The sequence below is a fragment of the Takifugu rubripes genome, chromosome 12 (assembly GCF_901000725.2).
Source record: "Takifugu rubripes chromosome 12, fTakRub1.2, whole genome shotgun sequence".
Classification (NCBI taxonomy): domain Eukaryota; kingdom Metazoa; phylum Chordata; class Actinopteri; order Tetraodontiformes; family Tetraodontidae; genus Takifugu; species Takifugu rubripes.
In genome coordinates, this window is record NC_042296.1 from 2,563,439 (window position 1) to 2,585,300 (window position 21,862).

Genomic DNA, 21,862 nt, shown 5'->3' on the forward strand with positions numbered 1-21,862 from the left:
AGCGGAGGAGTGAAAGGCTGAAGAATTCGCTGCTTAATTATTGGTAGAATTTACATTTAGATAGGTGTTGAAGGCTGATTTATCAAGTTTGGGAGGTGCAGGAAAATTCCCTTACATCTATTTCTACATATGCTTATTTTATTATTATGCATATTTTACATGCACAACTCTTAATGGAGCACCAATAACCCAGGGTTGAGATGTTTGCACTAACTAATCATCCTACCTCTGGAATGTCTTATTTGCACCTTCATTTTTCTTCACACTGTCCGACATTCCTTCTGTACATATTTTATTATTTCTGTACATACTTTATAATGTACATAGTAATGTACATAATATAAGAGTCTTTTTCTTTTTTTCTTTTTGTACTATTCTGTGTTGTACACCACGGGCTACCGCTGTAACGTGTGATTTCCCCGATGTGGGATCAATAAAGTTTTTTATCCTTATCCTTATATAGCTGAGGTGTCAGCACTCCAGTTCCTTTCCATCTGGTGCTGCTCTGAAAATCTCTGCGTTTGGCTGACCTGTGCCCGCCTCCCGTCATCCAGTACACTGAGTTGGGTGGAATCCAGGCGCTGGTGCATATAATCCCCCAGCATGCACCGAGCGCCCGTGCATCCGAAGCCTGGTTGTTGTTGCCATGAGGACGGAGAAGCAACAGGAGCAGCGCAGAGGCAGAATATTTCATAATGGCAGGATGGAGCGGTCTTGCGCTATGTCTGTCTCTGTCTGGGCTTTTAGAGTTATTTCTGCTGAAGATGGGGCAGGAATTCTCCTCTGCCCTCTGAGTTCCATCCGCTTGCATCAGTAATTCATGCGGAGACCTTTTTAGGGAGATGCATTTGAATCCTTTTGCTTTTTTTGATCAAATGTGAAATGGATGTTTGAAGATGCAGTAACCAGACTGACGAGACGGTGAGTTCAAAGACTGGTTTATGCATTACTGCGCTCGTGTTTGTATTTTACGCATCCCGATGAATTTAAAAGAGCCTGGAATGAAACAGTTGCAGTAATTTCATGTGCGTGACACCATCTCCGCTCTGTATTCGTGCTCTTGGTGGAGTTCTGCGTCGCTAGTCACGGCGCTTCCTACTGTTTTTGGGAATTTTAGACACACAACACGCATTAAAACATCACAATTCTCCTCCTCACGTTCTCACGTGCCAGAGTGTTGCACACTTCAGCAGAACAACATGTGAAGAGAGCGACCAGAAGTGTGGGTGGAATCACACTTCAGAGACTCCTTCTTTAAAAAAACAAAACAGTCTTTGTCCTAAAAAGTTCTTCAAAGCATATTTTTGAGGCAATTTAACGGCGTTTTTACAGGCTGACAGTTTGTTCACACCTCATACTAGTTTAAATGTCGTAACATTTTCCTGGTTACGACCGCAGGTCCTTAAGAATGATACTGATACTGCTGCTAAATAACACTTTTAGTGTTACGTTTCTGTGAGCGAGTGATGTTTGGACCGCAGGTCGTGCAGGACAGGAGAGGTTCCTTTCCCCAAAATGAGGCCTGTTCCCTAGAAAGGAACTTTGAGCAGCTTTGAAAGCTGAAAACCAAAGGTTGAGGTTAAAGGAGGCGATAAATGACGCAGGCAGGAAGTGGAGACAGACGGGAGCTGCGGAACATCTCGGTAAACTTTCCAGCACAGCTGAAGACAGCATTGATATTCACAGTTTGACTATGATGATTCAGCACCGCCCTCTGACTTCTTGCTCTTTCCCCCTTTCACAGAAATCCGCCTGCAGTTTTGACATCTTGCAGTCTGTTTTTTTTTTATTTGTGCGGCAAAAACCGCCCATCGTTTGTGGTGATGATGGAGTAAAGCGCTACTTTCTCACGTGTCTCGCAGGTCGACAGATGTTGGAAGGGGTCGCTGTCCGTCTGTGGTTATGGTGGGGAGCGCTACACTTCCTGGTGGCGGCGGCGGCGGCGGCGGCGGGGTCTGAGTTGCGCCCGCCGTGTCCCTGCCGCTGCAACGCAGCGCCGCTGCAGGTGAACTGCTCTGATGGCCAGTTCGCCGCGGTGCCCGACGGCCTTCCAGAAGACACCAAACTGCTGAATTTAACACGAAACAAGATCAAGACGCTGGCGCGGCAGCAGTTCCGCGCTCTGACGCAGCTCTTAGACTTGGATTTGAGCGACAACACGATGGCGTCCGTTGAAGCGGAAGCCTTCCTGGGCCTGAAGGATCTAGTCACTCTGAGCCTGGCGCGCAACCGCCTGAAGATCTTCCCTGCGGGTGCATTCAGTGGGCTGCAGAGTCTCAGGTCCCTGGACATAAGTGACAACGAGATTCTCGTCTTTCTCGATTCCACCTTCCGTGACCTGTCCGCCCTGCAGTGTTTGAAGGCAGCGGGCAATGACCTGGTGTTCATCTCGCATCAGGCCTTCGCCGGGCTAACCAGCCTGCAGGAGCTGCACCTGGACGCCTGCAACCTCACCGCTGTGCCGACGGAGGCGTTCGAACGGCTGGGAGGGTTGAGGCGTTTTCATTTCCACTGCCTCGCCCTCACGGCGCTGCCCAACTACTCCTTCCGCCCTCTGGAGCGTCTGAAGGAGCTTCTCATTTCTGACAGCCCTTTGCTGGAGAACCTCTCAGGAAACAGTCTCTTCGGCCTGAATCTCACATCTCTGGCCATCAGACGCTCGAGGCTGGCTGCAGTCCCCTACGGCTCTCTGCATCATCTGGTGTATCTGGTGCACCTCGACCTTTCTTACAACCCCATCGCCTACATCCACGGGAGCCTGCTGGGGGATCTGCTACGGCTCCAGGAGTTCCATCTGGTGGGGGGATCGCTGCTGGTGGTCGAGGTGGGAGCGTTCAGGGGTCTGACGCATTTCACGTTGCTGAACGTGTCCAGGAACCTTCTCACCACGCTGGAGGCCGGAGCTTTTCATTCTGTGGATACCCTCAGAGCCCTGGGACTTGACAACAACCCGCTGGCATGCGACTGCCGCCTGCTGTGGGTGGTACGAAGGCGGCGCCATCTGGACTTTGGTGGGAACCCGCCGACCTGCTCTACCTCCGTTCAGCTGCAGGACTGGAGTTTTCTTGACCTGAGCGAAGCCGAGGTCCCCGGCCTGCTCACCTGTCGGCGACCTCGCATTCTGAACCGCAAACCTCAGGATGTGCGCGTGGATCAGGGACACACGGTGGTGTTTTACTGCAACGCCGACGGCGACCCTTCGCCCTCCATCACCTGGTTGGACCCCCAGCTTAAACCTTTGACACCCAACGGTCGGATACGGGCTCTCTCGAACGGCTCGCTGGAAGTCCGCTATGCTCAACCTCAAGACAGCGGCTCTTATCTCTGTTTGGCCTCCAACGCAGCCGGAAACACCAGCCTCGCCGTCAATCTACGCGTCCCGGCCTTTCCCTCACCCAAAAACACTTTTCTCAGCGGCTGGGTCGCCTTTCCCTCTGCCGCTCCGGGCGTGAACGGGACTCAGAAGCTCCCGCTGGACGTCAAGACGTTACTGATAGCAACGACCATCGGGTTCCTCTCCTTTTTTAGCTCTGTGAGCGTTTGCTTCGTCTTCATGCTCTTCTGGAGCAAGAGCAAAGGTCAAATCAAGCACACGGCCACCATTGCGTACGTACCACGGAGCGCTGTGTCCAATAACAAAGCGGGGACCAGCAACTACATGGAGACGAGCCGATACACCATGAAGCTAATATGACTGATGTTTAACTTCTGCCAAACGGAAACAAAAAACAGCAAGAGAGGAGGCTCATTTTAAACCTTCCAAAGCACGATGAATGCACCTGATGTGTAGATATGTTGGTTATTCCACGGAAATAATTGCGTAACCCATCAGAATACATGATTATTTTACCGCTTGCCTGGCTGAGCTTTTTGCTTGTTTGCTTTCTAAAGAGCGTTTCCAAAGCAAGTACAATTAATACTAAAAGATTTAAAAAAAAATATAAGTTGTTAATCTTCAGCATGTATTTTGGGCCATTGAATATTATATTATCACTTTTTCTGCTCGACCTTTTGTTGTTTCTGCGCATTAAAAATAAATAAATAAAAGGCTTCATTAAATTTAAAAAAAGAATGTCTCAGGATTGTTTACAGCGCTGCCTTTAGTGCTCACATCGCTCAACTCGCTCCGCGTTCCAATACACCATCGCTCTCATGGGGTAGGCATTGTTGCCATGGTGACACATTTTTCACTTTAGAAGACATCTTAAACTTGAGAGCCATGCTATTCTAAATGTACCAGGCGTGATATTTATAAAGTGATGAATCCTGGAGCACGCAGCAGTGCATAAAAGACTTTAAATGTATAAATAATGTAGACTTGTCGTTCATCTCAACGATTTGTGATTAATTTCCTAAATAGTCTTATACTGAGGAGTAAGTGCTGTACTCGCAGCTGACGCCTGATCTCTTTGGTTTGGAGAGAGGATGTCAGGTGTATTCAGTACATTCCTATCTGGAGTGAATCCACGGACTGAATAAAATATACAGACGGACATTTGATAAAATAGTGAAAAGATTTTCCACCAGAGGGGGGCGTAGTTTCTCAACATATCTAAATCCAAGTTCAATAATGGAAATAATTTTTTCTTGTGTAATATTTGCAGCTAGTGGTGAGATCATATCCAGTCCATAGGTTAGTTCTTGCATGTGATAGGAAATGAACAATTAGCTTTGTATTTGTTTTTACATTCTGGTTCACTGAGCATCCGGTCAGTATTTTAATAAAGACCTGAAGTAAAGGAAAAAGCACAATAAACTATTTTATTTTTTTAATTTATTTTTTAAAAATTATTTTATTAAACTATTTTTGACCAGCGGCTGCTAAACTGTCCAACACCTCTGGACCCCTGTGGAGCTGCTGATCTGTCCAGGGTGCAAATCGGTATTAGACGACATATGCCGTTATTTACCCCTCCTGGTGGCAGAAAGTGTGAACTGCAATAAAGATGAGCGCAAATAAATCTATCAATAATACCCATGAACAAATGATTCCAGATGAAATAAAACAGTAATCTCAGCAAAAAATTTTAAAATTTATTTAAGAGAAAATATAAAAGTGGTGAAAATAGAAACTCTTATAGCAATATATCTATGAAACACTTTTTACATAAAGACAACAAAAATATAAGAACAATATGAACTTTGAACAAAAGGTCTACGCAAGACGCTGAAGACCCAAAATGAATTTTTTTTTTGTTTTTTTTGTTTACCTGACGCTCATCTTCCTCAAAATAAATGTTCCATTTGGACTGAGGTACGATAAGAAACAGCATCTGATGTCCCCAACGTGTGAGGGATAGAGAGCCAAAGATGCTAACGCTCCTGTCCAATTGTGGTCAACGCAAGACGCTGAAGACCCAAAATGGAGAATCCCTGGGTGGCACCACTGGACGCTCCTAAAGGAATTATTATAGAACTGATATAATCCGGGTTGAGGTCATCCTACTTGTTTACCTGACGCTCATCTTCCTCAAAATAAATGTTCCATTTGGACTGAGGTACGACAAGAAACAGCATCTGATGTCCCCAACGTGTGAGGGATAGAGAGCCAAAGATGCTAACTCTCCTGTCCAATTGTGGTCTACGCAAGACGCTGAAGACCAAAAATGGAGAATCCCTGGGTGGCACCGCTGGACGCTCCTATAAGGATTATTAAAGGACTGATGTCATCCGGGTTGAGGTAATTCAATTGCGGTCTTCAACACAGGATTGATTGAAAAGGGACATGATAAACCAGCTCGTAGCTGGAGTTTCAGCCCTCACTAACAAGTCCATTCTCTCAATGTCAATTAAGGCTCACAGGTTTTAGGATAAACCTAATAACCATGCATGGAAATTCTCAAGATGACCCCCTTTTGTGGGGGGGGATGCAGTGTATGTGGGATTGCAGCTTTTCAGATTCATGGTGCAGGCTGGAAGCCAACGGAAGGAGACGTGCTAAGAGAGCCTGAGGGAGGTTTGGGGCAGCCGTTTCCTGTTGAAGAGTTGGGAGGAGCTTAGAGGTGTCACAAGACACAACAAAAACACTCGACAAAGGCTAAAGTGTATAAAAGAAGAGACATACCAGTGACGTTTCCGGTGAGGACTGGACGAGTCCGGGGATTCCATTGCAGTGGGACTGTTCTACACAAAACAGAACAGAAAAGAGAGTCAGTCAATCAATCAATCAATCAATCAATCCATCAATCAATCAATCAATCAATCAATCAATCAGTCAATATTTATATAGCATCTGTTACAATCAAAATTGTTTCTAGGTGCTTTACAGAATCCCAGGGCCTGACCCCCCCAACAAGTAACAGTGGCAAGGAAAAACTCCCCTTTAACAGGAAGAAACCTAGAGCAGGACCAGGCTCATGTAGGGAGGTAAGGGCAGTGATATAGTCCATCAGGTGGAAGTAAGGTAAAGTTGACGATCCTCCTCACCTTTTGGATCAGTCTTAGGGTCTATAAAGCTCCACTGCTGGCACAAAGAGACCAATTCATGGGGGGGGTGGCACCTCAACAGTCCCAAAATATCAATGTCCCCTGGATGTTCTTCTGCTGAATCAGCCTTTATGGGAGCAACAGGGGGCTCTGAATAAGCTTTCTGAGACAGCATGTTCAGGGCAGCGCACGGGTCGAGGTCATTTGGGCCGGATGAGGAGTCCGCCGAGTTCCGGCGGGGTCGGGGCTTGTTTGCAGCGATGCTCAACGCCATCCCACTGTGATGTCTGGCCAACATAAAACCCAACCCCTCCTGAGGGAAGTTAGCATCAGCTGCTGACCTGTGGTGGTTGGGGCTGCTGGTGGGCTGGGACCTGGACGTGTTCTTGTTGAATGCCACAGTGCTGGTAGAAGAGGTCGGGACACCTGAGGTATTACCCCCAAGCTCCACAGTCTGCTTCTTATGTTTAGCCTTCTTCTGAGGCATTGATCCCGTTTGGCGACTTGACTGCGTCTGGTCCGACGCGTGCCGGTCCTTGGCGGTAGTACCCTGAGGCTTTGTGCGCTGACTTTTCTGGATGGATAAGGCGGGGCAGTCTTTTCCCTTCAGGAATGGTGGTGGCCCAGTGCGTCTCCACTTGGGAGTCACTGCCTTTAAGCTCTTGAGGCTGCTATTGCTGACGGCCCACTTGGGGGCCATGGGGCAGCTAGCATACACCTTGTGTTCAATCTGCTGATGCATCCACAGCACTTCTGGGTAGTAGGAAGTGTGGGTGCAGAACGAGCATTCGTATCTAATTATGTCATTCTTATTCACAAAGAGGTCTCCGTGATTTGAATTCAACAGAGACAAATTAAGAGCACCTAGCTTAGTATCGTTAGCATGTCTGGGCCCCTTGATGCCTGCTATGATTACCTGTCCTGAATGAGTCTGTGAATATTCTGTGTATAGGAGGTTTTCGAGACCAATTTGGCTGATGGTTGTTGGAACACGGAAGTAGTTCCACTGAGGGTCCAGGTGGTCTGGGTGCATTGTGTACCGGTGGAACTCGAGGATTGAGGAACTACCAGTGCGGAAATTACAGTGCTGACAGAAATATACCTTAATACCTGCAAAGAAACAGTGGAAACAAGAGTTAATGCACTATTTCTTTCATTTCTGCAAATAAATCCTCCACAGTGGAATTTTCTGGTCTTGCACTTCCTTGTAGACAATTACCACAAATCTAGTTATCAAACAGTTAATGATCAATAGGCTTCGTGTAGTATAATAAACCCCACATAAAGTTGCATTGGTTATATCAAGAGACTTTTTAAAACTATAAAGAACAGGAAAACAAATACGATTGATGTAATTCAGAGATGCGACCACTAGATGTCTCCCTCGTTCTTAAAACGGTTAAACCAAATCTCTGATACTCTTCTAACATTTGGAGGAAGATAAAACCTAAACATCAACAAAAGTCTATGTAAACAAACACGTAAACACAAGGGCAATAATCATCCATGGCCTACCGTTGCGGTTTGTGCTCACTGAGTTGCCAGTGGGAACCTCTTTGGGTGTCTTACTGTGCAGCTCCTTGTAAAACGCGTGACCGAGGCCCAATGGGATGTTGCTCTTTTTGTTGCCACTTCTGCCCTGGCTCTCAATTTTTGACGGCTGCTCTCGGTTCGTCTCCAGCTTCAGCTTCTTGTTCTGAGAGTCGGAGGTGGTGACTTGCTTCCTCTTCTTCCCCTGCTTGGACGACACGTGCTTGACCATGTCGGTGTCCTGCGCCATGAGCTCGACCTTGACGGTGTCCTTCGCCACGCGCTTGACCTTGTCAGTGTCCTTCGCCATGCGCTTGACCTTGTTCGTGTCCTGCGCCACAGGTTTCTTGGGCAGGTGGGTTTTGGTCAGTCGCCCCTTCGTTGACAGCATCAACGTTTGGTAGCTGCAACATGGATCCAGCCCCACCATTTGGCCCCCCGGGCTCGTTTCCACGCGTGTTTTCTTCGCCTTGACACTTGTGAGCCCTAAGCTTTCCATGAAAAAGCTCTTCGACTGCGAGTCGGAGACGCCGGTTTCCTCCTGGGGTGGATTTAGGGTCGAAGAGTTATGTTGATGCAGCGCTTCGTGAATTTGCAGCGATGCGCGATCGGGGAAGAAGTTGCCGCAGGCGGAGCAGAGCTCGTAGAGGCAGACTTCGTTGACCAGGGACGCCGGCTCCTGGGGAACGCCATTGATGGTGACGTGGGACTTGCTGGGTCTGTCGCCCTTTGGCCGTGCCTTTGACCTGTGAGTGTACACGTGGCTTTGGAGGGACCAGGCCTGGCGGAAGCGGCGTCCGCAGAGCCGACAGCCGTGATCCTCGGGGCCGCCGTGGACCTTCATGTGGGACTTGAGGAGCAGCATATCTGGGAACGCTCGATCACATATGATGCAGGTGCAGCAGCCTCTGTCAGCCTCCGCCTCCATCACGTCTGCCTCGCTGTTCCTTCTCTTGCTTCCCTTTCTTTTCACCTTCCCGATGAAAGTGGTCTTTTCCAATTCGGTGTCCCCAGACTTGGGGATCTCCAGGATGTTCTTCTGCTCCTCAGACAGCTCCACATTCTTGTCAGAGAGCCTCTGCTGGAACAAGCCCAGCTTGTGGCTCCTGATGTGGTTCTTCAGGCTGCCCTTCTGCGCCGTCCTGTACTGACAGTGGGGGCACTTGTAGGGCTTCTCCTGCGTGTGGCTCCTCATGTGCTGGGACAGGGAGCTGAGGAGGGGAAAGCTGCGGCTGCACACGCCGCAGGTGTGGCCACAGATGACGCTTTCTTCAGGCTCCACCTTTACAGGCGCTCCTGAATTCGCTGGGATATCATCTCTCTTCTTCTCCATGGCGATTCTGACTGCAGACGTGCAATAAATCCTCAAAGAGACAGAGGTGCATGCGTTTCCAGTCGAATGATGCTTCAGGTTTGGAATCCAACCGTGGTTCTTAATTGCTAAGGATGCTTACTGCAGGAGCAAGAAATAAAACAGAATTAGCATCATCATCTGAAAGCAATGGTCATCAGAAAAAATGTAAAATAACCTTTTATCCCTAACAAATGTGTATTCCATCTGCTTTGATCCTCCAAATGAGTTTCACAATCAACTATTATTAATATGAAAATGAATGCAGCCTAAAAACGCTGCCCCAGATGTGCAATTACATCTTAGCTTGAGATACAGTGTAAAGCTGCATAAATCCCAAGACATATCTGGTGCTTTTATTCTGAAGACTCTAATATTTAAAGCCAATTTCAGAATAATCCAAAGAGAACCAGAGGGGACAGAAAAGTCAATCGAAACAGTTCCGCAGAATTTCAACCAAGCTTTAAAACAGTTTTCTATCTGCTGATATTTCTATTTAAGCTGTGAATAAATGCAAACACACATTCCTCTCACTGAAAATGGGGGCCAGTGTTTTCCAGTAAGTGTTTAAGTAAAAACAGAAGCAAAAACAAATCTTATCACAGATTTGGGAAAAGCTTTTGTCCCTCTGTGCAGAGAGATGCATGTCTGTGTGTATTAGAGCGTAGGCTCAACATGCATGCCTGTGTGTGTGTGTGTGTGTCCTGTGCTTTCCTATGTTTAAATTGAGTGTGTGAGGCCAAGCATGAAGAGATGTATTCATTCCAAGCCAGGCAGGATGAACCCTGAGGGCCAGGCAACTCTAATTCCCAATCAATAATCCATTATCAGCAAATTTCATTTTAGGAGCCGGCGTGGGCCCACGTGACAGCGGGCAACATAATGAGGCGAAGCTCTGCACCTTTTAATAAAAGGACAAAACTTCCATCACAGCGAGTGAAATAATCTCTGGCGGAATCATCTGATTAAACCCAGAACCAGCCGACCCGTGTCCTCTTCCAACTTTAAGGTGAATTTAAACGTCGTCTTCAATATTGCTGCGCTTTAAACGTGAAAGGAGGTTCTCTGCGCCACACAGCCGGCCAGGCGGTTAAAAGGAAACCCTACTATTCTGTTGGCCGCACCAGAACTGTCACATCGCCTCATGTCTGGCCCTGCACCCCTCGTTGGGGGGTCGAGAGAGGTATTGTTAAAGCAGCGAGGCCCGGGCGTGCACGTCACCGTCTTCAAATTTACGTCTGAGCAAAGACGCAGGACAAAAGGACGCTCTTGCTTGTCTTGGCTGGGGGGGGGGCGGGGGTGGGGGGGGGGGGGGGGGGGGGGTTACTAAAATAGGTGCATGTATGCACAAAGCCTGGAAATATCAAGGATGACAGTCATCGGGTCGGGGTTGTCTGTCTAATTACGTGCGATGTGCGTTCGGGGTCGCATCTGCCTGCATGAATGCACGTGTGCGGGCCGGCTCGCCGTCATGTGTGCTGATCCGCTCATGCTGGACCGGGTGCCGGATCTTGGTAGGTTTTTTTTGGGTTTTTTTTTTTTTCCTGCGGACGTGGCAGGTGTTTGGTAGGCAGACGCCACCAGATTAGTGCACGGCCAATGTGGCACACTGTCTCCGAGAGGGGGGAGGATGTGCGAGAGAAACTGGAAGGTGGCAATTAACCGGTTAGCTTAAGGCGAATGTAATGAGTTAACACAATGGGGATGAAGTCAGAGAGCTGAGGGCAACAGATGGGAATAAACAGGCCACCAGTATGGAGTTATCCACCTCAACACTATCAGCTTTACACACTGGTCCGAGCAGACTTTGTGCACAGTCTGTAGCGCACGTTTGTGTGCCATTTTTGCTCTATGACACAATAGATGTTTGTGTTGAAGGAGCAAGAGGGCAGCTACGTCACTCCCAGAATAATCCCCCTCCCCTCTCTGTATGGCACCGTTATCCGTTCGACCTCGCCATCCCTGCAGAGGACCTGCACAGTAGTGCTGGTGCAGATAGCTAAACATGGCGCTCCAGGGATGAACTGATTTCTTTTAGAGTCCCCGGCTGCCTCTTTCTCTCTCTTTTCTCTTTTCTTTGGCAGATGAATAGGCATGTCCAGTCAGCTGCTCTCACATTGATTCATCCTGACGTCCCAACTAGCTCAGCACAAACTCCCCATGGTCAGGGCGCTGCCGCTGAGAGCCGCTGTGCTCTGCTGCGTTTGTGTGTGTGCACTTGCATGAGAAGATCCACTATCTATGTGCTCCACGTGTGTGTGTCTGCACTAAAACAGACTCTTCCTGCCATTATATGAAAATAGAATTCCTAAAATCTCCTCCTTATCTCTCAGGTGTGACCTCCATGCAAAATTCTGAAAGTGTCACCAGCGTGTGCTCGTGCATGTGCACGTTCGTGTTAAAGTCATCCAAATATTCTCAACAACCAGCAAGGAGCCCGTGCCAGCATACCCCTGACTGGAGATAGCATGTGACTGTCCTTATGCTAGTGTTCACTCGCTAAGCCACAGCTCACATCCACTGTTTGGTTTCCAATAAGCCTGCATGCAAACAGAAGCGCACCACAAAACAACACACAACAACACAAAGACGGCATATTTCAACATCCTTTCCCCCCTTTCCTTTTCTTTACTCGGCTCATTTAACCTCACCTAACAGCCAGAGGTCTGCTAACGCTCAGAATCAAACGTGGAAGGATGCATAATTACACATTTGATGAGATAAGGGACTGCGTGTTTCCCGATGTGATCTTTTTAATCTTAATTTAAAACAAAATCCATCAGAGGGACAACCGAATCTCCAGGAGTGGCGTTTGGATAAAGACAAAGCCAAAAAATCTCAACACGAGTCAAACATGGAGCACCTGACCGGCCCAACCGCAGGGTCAGCGCCGCGGCCAGGCCGGCCCGATCTACCTCAGGGATTAGACCGCCGTGAGCTCAGCAGTCACAAGTGTGGACAAACTTACTTGCACATGTGTGCCCATCCCTCCCCCCCACCTCCCTCCTGTCCAGCCCTCCATTTGATTACACAACATACTATAGGGGGATTACTCTTCATAGCATGAGATGAGCTGCTCCGTGAGTGGCCTTTTATCGTGGACGCCCCTCAGTGCTACAAAGGACAAGACCGGAGACATTCTGCATGTTGAATATCGTTCCAATTTTGCAACCTGGACCTGGTGTGGCGGCCGAAATGCAGCCGTTAACCGTCTGGAGCGGGACATTTAAAGCAGTTAAACGTCCCTCTTCCTCTGTGACCGTGGAATTATTTGAGTGTCTGTGGTAGGTCTGAGGGCCCATTATGGACCCGCTTGTTTTAGTGCAGACTGGCCAGTGTGGGAGACACTGGGGTATAATCTGTTGGTATTAACTTGCTCTCTAAAAAAAGCACTCTCAACAGGGATTAGATTATCATGGCAAGGTCAGCTCAGCCTCGCACTGCCCATCTCTCGTAATGTCTCTATTAAACTGCTTTCTGTCTTTTGGTTTCCCTACTGTCATCTGTCCAGTGTGAATTAATTCTGCCCATAAAAATCTTCAACCACCTGCAGATGTTAAATATTTATGGGATTAGATGCTGGATTAGAAGCCAGAAAACAATCTTTTCCCACATCTGGATTAAAGTAAGAAACAATTTGGGTCAAATGGACCAATTAAAGACACAAATTGTTATTTTATTGCTGTTAAGTCAATTCCTGAAACTATTTTGAACCTAAGCGAATGATTGAACTAGCAATACCAACATTTACCACTTGGGGTCGCATGTCCAGCTTCCTGCCAAACATAAACAGGAAAAGAACAAAAGTACTAAATCTCCAACTCTTTCATGAAATAACATTATCAGACATCTTAAATTACAAAAGCTCGGTGTGTTTACGGGACAAAGGGCATGTCTGTAACTTCCTCCTATGATTAAGGTAAGGATTGAACCGTAAGGGGATACCTGCTTAGCGATTTTACCCAGGAGCAAAAGCATGACAGCTGGCCACGGGGTCTGGATTAGGTTTCCTATAGGAGCATTGCATCTTTTACACCATTGCTGCGTTGGAGTAGAATGGGCTGATAGTAACCCGACTCCCTGAGATCATCCAATCTCTGTCTCAAGCAGAAGGGATCTTTGGACGACTCATCCCTCCCATCTTCCATCTGGACATTTTGCTGGTGTTTACACTCCAGTTCTTCCACTGGAGGCATACAGGGATTTAATTCTTCCCCAGCAATCTTGATACTCACTCAGGCTAATAAACTTAACTGGATTAGCTGGAGTGGGCCCAGGAAATTTTTTTAAAACCTCACATTTAGGGCTAGTCCTGTCCCCTCTGAGCTGGACAACGCTGTCACTACCACACTGGTCTCAGAACCACAGCAGACAGAGCCCAGGGATCCGAAAACATGCTGAAAACTGAGATGAAATAGTCCTAAAATAAATAACTGTTTCATCTACGCGAGTCAGTAGATGCAGGAATCGGAGCAAACCGTGACGCCAGCATGAGGGGGACAGCTAGCATATGCTATTATTACACCGAATCAAGCATGTGGTCCATCTGCATGCTCTGCTGTTAGCTTACATATCAGCAGAAAAGGATGCACACACAGCAGGCGCGTGCACGCACCAGGCACGGGTGGAGGCTCATATCTGCACTTTTAAAGGTGTCCCTCTCTGGCGATGCTTGAGACATGGGCTGGAGGTGCAGGACGGATAAGACCGAGCCCCCGGGCGACAGTGTCATCGCTTACACAATGCAAAGCCCGTAAAGAGGAAGACAGCTAAAACGCACCAGGGTCACTGATCTGATCTGTCCACCCCCCCCCCCCCCCCCTTCCCTAAAATTAGATTAAGTGCGGCTTTGTTTGCGCTTTGTTTCATCGTTTCCTACGTGTTTTAATCGACGTCGGCAGGCGAAAAACAAAAAACCGCTCTGGCCCATTGTCCCAGGAGGGTGCTGCCCAAAGATGGCCGTAGACCCTCACATCATCCTGTCTGCACCCCCCCCCCCACACCCACCAGCAACAAGCCAGACCTCGGTCTCCTGACCTAATCTGGATGATTAAAACATTTTTCTTTAGCACAAATTTCCGTCCCCCCCCCCATCCCCACTACTCTTGTCTGCCAGCCTTGCACCCTCCCCTATTGATCATCATACTGAGGAGATTACCCTAATAGCTGGGATTACCTCCCCACATGTTGGCTACACACAGGGGGGAGGAGGGGGACATGTTAGGCATGATGTGCAAGTGTGTGACGAAGGAGGGGGTGCAGGAAAATCTGGGCCTTTAGGGACAGATCTGTGATCAACTGCTGCCCCACAGACCTTACTGGACCTGTTTAATACACTTTTTAAGCATTATGACAACTTTTTTTAAAGGAGGGGGACAAATAACAGAGCAGTGAGAGACACTCTGGGCCTGTCAGCTTTTGGGTGCTTTGTGCAACACAAGACAATCGGCTCCATTGACGGTCAATTTCTGTAAAGCTGCCCTCGGAGGGGTTAATAAATGTGACAGCCTGCCCCACTCCCACCAAACCAGCCGCTCAAACCGACAGTCGTTTCCCCTGGTGGCCCAAACCGACATCCTCCGGGACATCTCTGCTGTCCCTCCTGCTGCTAACAAGTGCCAGAGGTTGGAGCAAGAAACCGGGATATTGTTGCCCCCACGGGCAGGAGGGGGGGGGGGGGGGGGGGGGGGGCAGGACTGGAGGCCATTCAGACGGTGCGGGAGAAAAAGGAATTCTGTTAATCCGCCGCTGATCCGGTACAATGACAGCCTTGTTGTCTGTCCCGTCTCGTCCACCACAAGTTTACGACCCTCGGGGGGGCTGGTAGCCTCCGACCCGGTAAACATCTGGACCAAAGTCCCAGCAGAGGGCAACAAAGGTGCCGAGAGGCTGCGCAGCTGCTGTTAGGAGCCGGTAGCAGGTTGTTAAACCGGAGACCTGAGCGAATGTTCCCTGACCACCGTGTTTCTGACCAGACCAACCGGCGAGGTGTTCATGCTAACTTTGGCCGAGAACTTCCAAACTAGAGCCGCCACACTTCCAAAAACAACCCCCCCACCACCACCACCACCACCACCTCCACAACCTCCAGCCGCCGAGTCAAACAGCGTTTTAGTTCTCCCGCCGCCGCGGAGCCTCGCTTCTTACCTTGGGGCAGGAGTTAAAGGCGGCCGGCCGCTCCCTCAAGGAATCCCATCACTGACACACACGCACGGGAACAACAGCGGCGACACGGAGGAGATTAACACTCGTCCAATCTGGGCATCATCGCCGCCAGCTTCCGTTTGGTTGAGCGGGGAGGGGGGCACCTGGCGTCGCTATCCCAGCCGAGCACCTGAACCGCAGCCCGGACGGAGCCTCCAGCATCGGAGGAGCTGCCCAGCCTGTCCCCGCTGAAGAGCGGACCAAAGCCGGGCTCCCTGCGCCGCCTCAGCCGGGGTGAACTTGCGCGCAACACTTGACGTGGGACTGCCCTCGGTGTTGCTGTCTATTACACTGGCGCATCGCGGTAATAACGTCATTGAAAGCCCTATGCTCTGTGTGTGTGTGCGTGTGTGTGTGTGTGTGGGGGGGGGGGGGGACTCGGCAGATGGACGGAGCAAATCTCCATACAAACAAATCTCCATACAAACTTTACAACTTTGTTTAAAGGGTGCAGAGCTGATAGATAGATAGATAGATAGATAGATAGATAGATAGATAGATAGATAGATAGATAGATAGATAGATAGATAGATATAAAAGTACTAGCGAGAAAATACAGGCAGCAGTGAACTAAGGTGCATTAAACAGGGTGTTAAAGTCAGCAAAACAGCCCCGAGACTCACAAATCAACTTAAAACAAATCAACAACAAAACAACTTAAAACCGTAATACAGCGGAGAAAGTTGAAATTGCACTTACCCCGGCTGATCAACAGTTGTGACGAGAATGACAAATGTACTGAATATTAATGCAGAGGTAAGCAACGCTTGCCTTTGGCGATCTTGATCTTTAAAGACAATTAAAGACCATTTAAAGACCACTGATCTTCAAAGACATTTGGGATCTTTGATCTTCAAGGACATATGTTGCACGTTCATGTGCTGTTATTATATATATATATAAATAATATAAATATACAGTATATATGTATACAAATGTGTATATATAGTATATATGTGTATATAGAGAGAGTTGCTTACCTCTGCATTAATAAACATATTATAATAATATATATGACATATATGTATATTATATATATATATCAAATAACAGATTTAAAGGGGGTTGTTATTATTTCCGTGAAATTTTCCCAAAAGTTGCCCAAACCTGAATGGGGCTTTAAACGCAACACTCCAGTGATCAGGCCCGAGATTTATATACAACTTTGTTTAAAGGGTACAGAACCAATATAAAAAGAACTAACGAGAAAATGCAGGCAGCAGTGAACCAATGTTCGTTAAACAGGGTGTTAAAGTGGGCAAAACAGCCCCGAGACTCACAAATCACAACTTTATAACCGTAATGCAGCGGAGCGCTGGAAAGTGCACTTACCCTGGCTGATCAACAGTTATGACGAGAATGACAAATGTACTGTATATCAATGCATAGGTAAGCATAGGTAAGCAACTCTTGTCTTTGAAGATCTCGATCTTCAAAGACCTTCAAAGACAAGAGTTGCACGGTCATGTGCAAAAGAGATGCGCCGCTTGAGGTGTTATGCCTTCGTTTAACGGCAGGGGGCAGCAACACTCCACTGCCAACGGCTCCGCTCTAACTGGCGTCGCGCCTCTCATTGACCGCTCTCATTCTCATTATTTTGAATTTGGCCAAAAGCGACTCCGTTACAACCGTTTCTTACCTTACACAAAGTAAACGTCCAGGGTGCCCTGTGGTGTGCTGGAGCTATTCCTGTGGTGAACACTGGGATAGGCTCCAGCACCGGTCGTGACCCTTGGTAGGATTAAGCAGTGATTTACAGAAGATGAACTAAAGGCCTACTAAAAATGCCCCAAACTATCAATTATATGTATATGCAGTATTATCAACAGCTACAATAAAGACTCCAAACAAACTCTTTTGACTGCTTTTTTGCTTTAAATTGTATTAATGGAAACGATGCGCCGAGTAAAGTAGAAAGACCCATTTATTCCCAGATTTGTTACATAACTCTTTTTCCTTAAGCATCTCCCCATAACAACCTAATCTGCAGGAGTGCAGATGAACACGAGAGTCAGTGTTTAAACTTAATTAGGGACAGGTTTGAAGATTTTACTGCTTTATTTTGCCATTGAAACACAGCCATGAAAATGACCATAAATTGTTGAATTTATAGAACATTGCACAGTCCCATCTGCCTGGCTGATTGACCACCTGTCTTCCAGTAAATCTCCATTGCTAACCAATATTTTGAATATATCCTTTATTAATATTAGTAGCAGCAGTTGTTGTGGTAGTCTTTATGAAACCTTCCCCACACGTCAGTTTAGTTTCCGTTATTTAATGCCTCATATCCTGGACCCAAATGTCGCGGCTGCCCCCTACTGGGTATTAATTACATTACACTTTAATTCGTGTAATAAGAGCCGGAGCAATGTTAGCTTCATCTGCAAATGTGCTAAAAGATCTCGAGTAGAAAGAAAATGATTAGTCTAATAATCAATTTTGCTGTATCTGGTGGAGGTTTTTGAGGGTTTTACTTGTGTCTTCAAGCGGTAAACTGAATGCTCCAGTTAATGTGTACTGTGTCTCTTGTTTTCTTCTTCCATGCTTCTGTTCAGACAGGCTGACATTAATCAACATCCCTGCTCCTCCAACATAATCTCATCTTGTCCTTCACTGCTGACATCACTGAAGCTTAATCTAATCTTGGGGGCAAAAAAAACTACATCAGTTATGAATGGGGGGTAGAAATTGGCCTTGTTGCGATTTTAGTCAGTTTTTCATTTTTATCAACACACATACAAAGAAAACATATCTTATTTTCAGAAAGTGAGCAGGAGAAAAATATTTTGATATGCAGCAAATTTTTCATCATTGTTTGAAAATGGTTTGGAGCCCAAAACCTGAGAAAACGAGTGTTCTCATCCATGAAAAATTCACAAGTAAACAAAAAAAGGAAGGGGAAGAGAGGCGAGAGGTCACTCTTTTGCACAATCCTGTAAAATCTCTGCTTTCAGAATGATGTTATTGTGATTTTGTGGCTCCAATTCAGCATCAAAATCACAGCAGAGATTTGCAAACTAAATCATTTCATGATTTCTGAAGAATATTTGGCCCGAAACCTTGTTTATGTTCCCTAAACGATCATTATCAAATGGGTTTAATCTGAAAAACTAATTGTCTCTAACTTTTTTATGACCTGATTTTCACAAATCTGAGTGTCACCAGTAATTTCGAGTGATGTTTTCCTTTGTTGGACACATCCAGTGGAAAAAACCTGATGGGTGGAGCATGAATTCAGGGTTTTTGACATCCGCGCTGCCGCCTTTAGTTATTTCAAGCTGCTCCTCAGAGCTACTGGTTGCAAGAGAACGGTGGAAAGCTGAACATTTTCCTCCTGCAACATTCAGGTGAGTTCATTTTTCCCCTCATTTGTAACACAAAAGTTAAAGAACAGCCCAGTTGAAGAGTTTATGCATGTTAAGTGACTCAGTTCTGTGTATATTTGTTACCCGAAGCCTAAGTCTTACTTTAATATTCATGGCTGTATGGTCAAAAAGGTTTAAATGAGCTCTTTCTGGAAGTAGTAGGCTAGATCAAATGATTTATACTTATTTTTTTCAAACAATGTACTTAAAAACAGTAAATAATTAAGTCAATCAATTTAATCTCAATTTCTGCACTTTATTCAAAATTGACTTACTCGATATTGTCCCCGTGTGTCATGATGCTACAGGTACCAGAGGATAAAAGGTCAAATTATTGCTCATTTCTAATTGGGAAAAAAGATAAATTCCAAGAAAGACGAAAGACATCAGAACGTGCCATTTTTATAGGTCTGGGTGAACAAAAGGATCTGTTTATTTATTGAAATAAATCCTCAGATCAACCCTAAACTCACCTTTAAGTCTGGGTAATACTCATCAATACTGACACCAAATTCTCACGGCATATAGTTGATATATATAAAGAGCTTCTGCTGCTTCAGATGGTGGAATTAGTACAACTGTATCCATCAATATCCACATTTCTCCTCATAAAAGTTTATTAGTTAGGAAATCGGTTTATCTGACCAGGCTAATGGTCTTGTTAGCTCATTGTGCAGATTATGTAATCATCATTTCCTTTTTCCTTTCAGCGATTAATGATTGTCAGCTCATAAACAGGCCCCAGTACTGATTTTATAGGTGATAACTGGCGGAGGGACAACAAATGTTGGATTCCCTTTGCTGCAACAACATGTCCGACGCCTTCAGGACTCTCCCGCACTTCTATCACTTCCCCACTGATTGCAATGCGAGCATCCCCTGCAACACCTCCCACCTGGTCTTCAGCGGCTTCAACTGGTCCTTCTCCAGCATGGACGGTGAGCTGGAGTTTGTGGATGACGGATTATTGTGGATGCGAGTCGTCGTGTCGGTGGTTTACTCCATTGTGGCCACAGCGGGGGTGTTGGTGAACGTGTTGGTGATGTTCCTGCTGTATTCCACACACACCATCACCACAGGCACCATCAACTTCTTCGTGTTTAACCTGGCTTTGGCCCACCTGCTCTTCTCCATGGTCCTGGTGTTCTGGGCCATAGAGATCGCGCTGGACTACAGCTGGCCTTTCAGCTTAAGCGTGTGCAAGGCCGTGTGCTTCCTCACGGGGCTCAACGTCTACGCGAGCTGTTTCTTCCTGGCGGCCATGAGCTTGACCCGCTACTGCTATGTGGCCACGGCGCTCAAGTCCAGCAGATCGCTGTGCAGCAGACCGTGCACCTCTCAGGTGGTCACGGCCTTCATCTGGGCCGCCGCAGTGATTGCGGCGTCGCCCCGAGGGGTCTTCGCCGAACTGGCACACCTGGGCAGCGGCAACGACACGGCGTGCGTGCTGCGTTTCCCCAACGGCACGGCCTGGCTCGGAATAAACCAGCTCCTGAGGATGGTGCTGGGGTTCCTGCTGCCGTACGCCATCATCACCCTCTCCTACCTGCTCCTGCTGCGCTTCCTGTGTCGTCACAATCTGAGGGGCAGCAGCTCTCGGAGGAAGGCCAACGTGTCCAGATCCGTGGCCGTGGTGGTGCTCTCCTTCTGCGTCTGCTGGTTCCCCTACAACATCCTCTCGTTCTGGAGCAGCCTGATCCAGCTTGACATGGTCCAGTTCTCCCTCTCCTTCTTCTGGGCTCAAACCTATTTCTTCCCCGTGGCCAACTGCCTGGCCTTCACAAGCAGCTGCTTTAACCCCGTCATCTATTGCTTGGTGAGGAAGGAGTACCGCGCCGCTCTCCGCAACCTTCTCCTCAAGTTGTACCGCACCAGCATGTCCATGACGCCCCGTGGCATCCGCTCTGAGGTGGCGCCGGAAGATGCCAGCCAGCTGGCCATTCCGCTCCACAGCGTGTACACCATGACGAGCCAAAGTGACATCAGGAGGCATGCACCTCTGGCCGCCCTCCCGACTGTCATGTCCACCGTGTCAGGGCCCGATTCAGTACACATTTGATTTATAAATGCTGATTAAAGCAGGAAAACAGGAACCCCCCCTCTCTCGGAGTCCAAAAGATAAAAATACCCCCGTCAACAGATGCGTCCAGCTGTTAAATCTCAGCGCTTTCCTCATCCTGCTCCTAATGCTGAATGCAATATTTCACCAGAGTTGGCTAAACCGCGTGTGGTGTTGCAAGTCGTGCCGGAGGGCACTGACAGCAGATCCAAGACAGAAGACAGGAAGAAACTGGGAAAAAAAAGAGTCAAATGTGTTTGTAAAATATACAAAGTACAGCTGCCGGAATGTTAAAGCTTAAATGTCTTTCTATTGTTTCATGATATCAATGCGTAATTGTACACATTATACATAATCTAAATGAATGTTCAGTATTGCAGTTTGACTTCTCGTGTCCAGGTTTGAGGACGTTTTAAATGGAATTAGTAGTAAAACTAAACCTAAAAATGGGTCTGTTTGTCTCATCATTTCTCTGATAATTAAAACCACTGACTTGCATGTTGGTGAATATACTGGTTTTTACTCTCATAGTAACAACAAAAGTGTAAAAAAAAACCCAAAGAAGTTGTAATTTAAAAATAAGGACACATGTAGCAGATGTCTCTATATTAAAAGCAAAATAATCTTTGTTTTTTGTTAATTGATGTTGTCAGGTATGTAGGACACGTCAGCAAACATCTAGTGAAGACAGAAATGTCCACTTTCAGGGTCTTTGGAGTTATTAAAGAGGTGTCAGATTGAAGATGCAGACAAGTGCAGGGATTTATTAGTTTATTTAAATCACTCCAGAAAAAAAAATCACCTGTAAAATGAATACATTCCCTTTGTTCAAACAAAACAAATCATATCGATCAAGTATACTTACACTAATCATTATATGAGTTACGAGCGCAATCATACCTACAATAACTACCATTATAAATA

General features: G+C 46.9%; 3 protein-coding genes across 6 annotated transcripts; 2 read left to right on the top strand and 1 right to left on the bottom strand.

Moving 5' to 3' along the window:
- Positions 1 to 599: 599 nt before the first annotated feature.
- LOC101074129 (leucine-rich repeat and immunoglobulin-like domain-containing nogo receptor-interacting protein 1) lies at positions 600 to 4,044 on the top strand. The gene is made up of 2 exons (XM_003968925.3): positions 600 to 921; positions 1,863 to 4,044. Exon 2 carries the CDS (start codon positions 1,871 to 1,873, stop codon positions 3,692 to 3,694), a length of 1,824 nt encoding a protein of 607 aa, XP_003968974.1. The 5' UTR covers positions 600 to 921; positions 1,863 to 1,870; the 3' UTR covers positions 3,695 to 4,044.
- Positions 4,045 to 5,014: 970 nt separating this feature from the next.
- On the bottom strand, positions 5,015 to 17,089 carry LOC101074354 (zinc finger protein 516-like). Of its 4 annotated transcripts, none has more exons than XM_029845561.1 (5): positions 16,844 to 17,089; positions 7,942 to 9,409; positions 6,427 to 7,536; positions 6,065 to 6,123; positions 5,015 to 5,974 (listed from the first exon to the last, which is right to left on the bottom strand). In XM_029845561.1, exons 2-5 carry the CDS (start codon positions 9,287 to 9,289, stop codon positions 5,840 to 5,842), a joined length of 2,652 nt encoding a protein of 883 aa, XP_029701421.1. In that variant the 5' UTR covers positions 9,290 to 9,409; positions 16,844 to 17,089; the 3' UTR covers positions 5,015 to 5,839. The 4 variants fall into 4 exon arrangements, with proteins under 4 accessions (XP_029701421.1, XP_029701423.1, XP_029701422.1 ...); XM_029845563.1 differs by lacking the exon at positions 16,844 to 17,089 and adding an exon at positions 15,455 to 15,588 and having other exon boundaries at positions 7,529 to 7,536; XM_029845562.1 differs by lacking the exon at positions 16,844 to 17,089 and adding an exon at positions 15,455 to 15,588 and having other exon boundaries at positions 7,343 to 7,536.
- A 1,703-nt stretch (positions 17,090 to 18,792) lies between these two features.
- Positions 18,793 to 21,388, top strand: LOC101074580 (relaxin-3 receptor 2-like). Its single transcript, XM_003968927.2, has 2 exons — positions 18,793 to 18,861; positions 19,590 to 21,388. Exon 2 carries the CDS (start codon positions 19,664 to 19,666, stop codon positions 20,936 to 20,938), a length of 1,275 nt encoding a protein of 424 aa, XP_003968976.2. The 5' UTR covers positions 18,793 to 18,861; positions 19,590 to 19,663; the 3' UTR covers positions 20,939 to 21,388.
- The last annotated feature ends 474 nt before the right edge of the window (positions 21,389 to 21,862 follow it).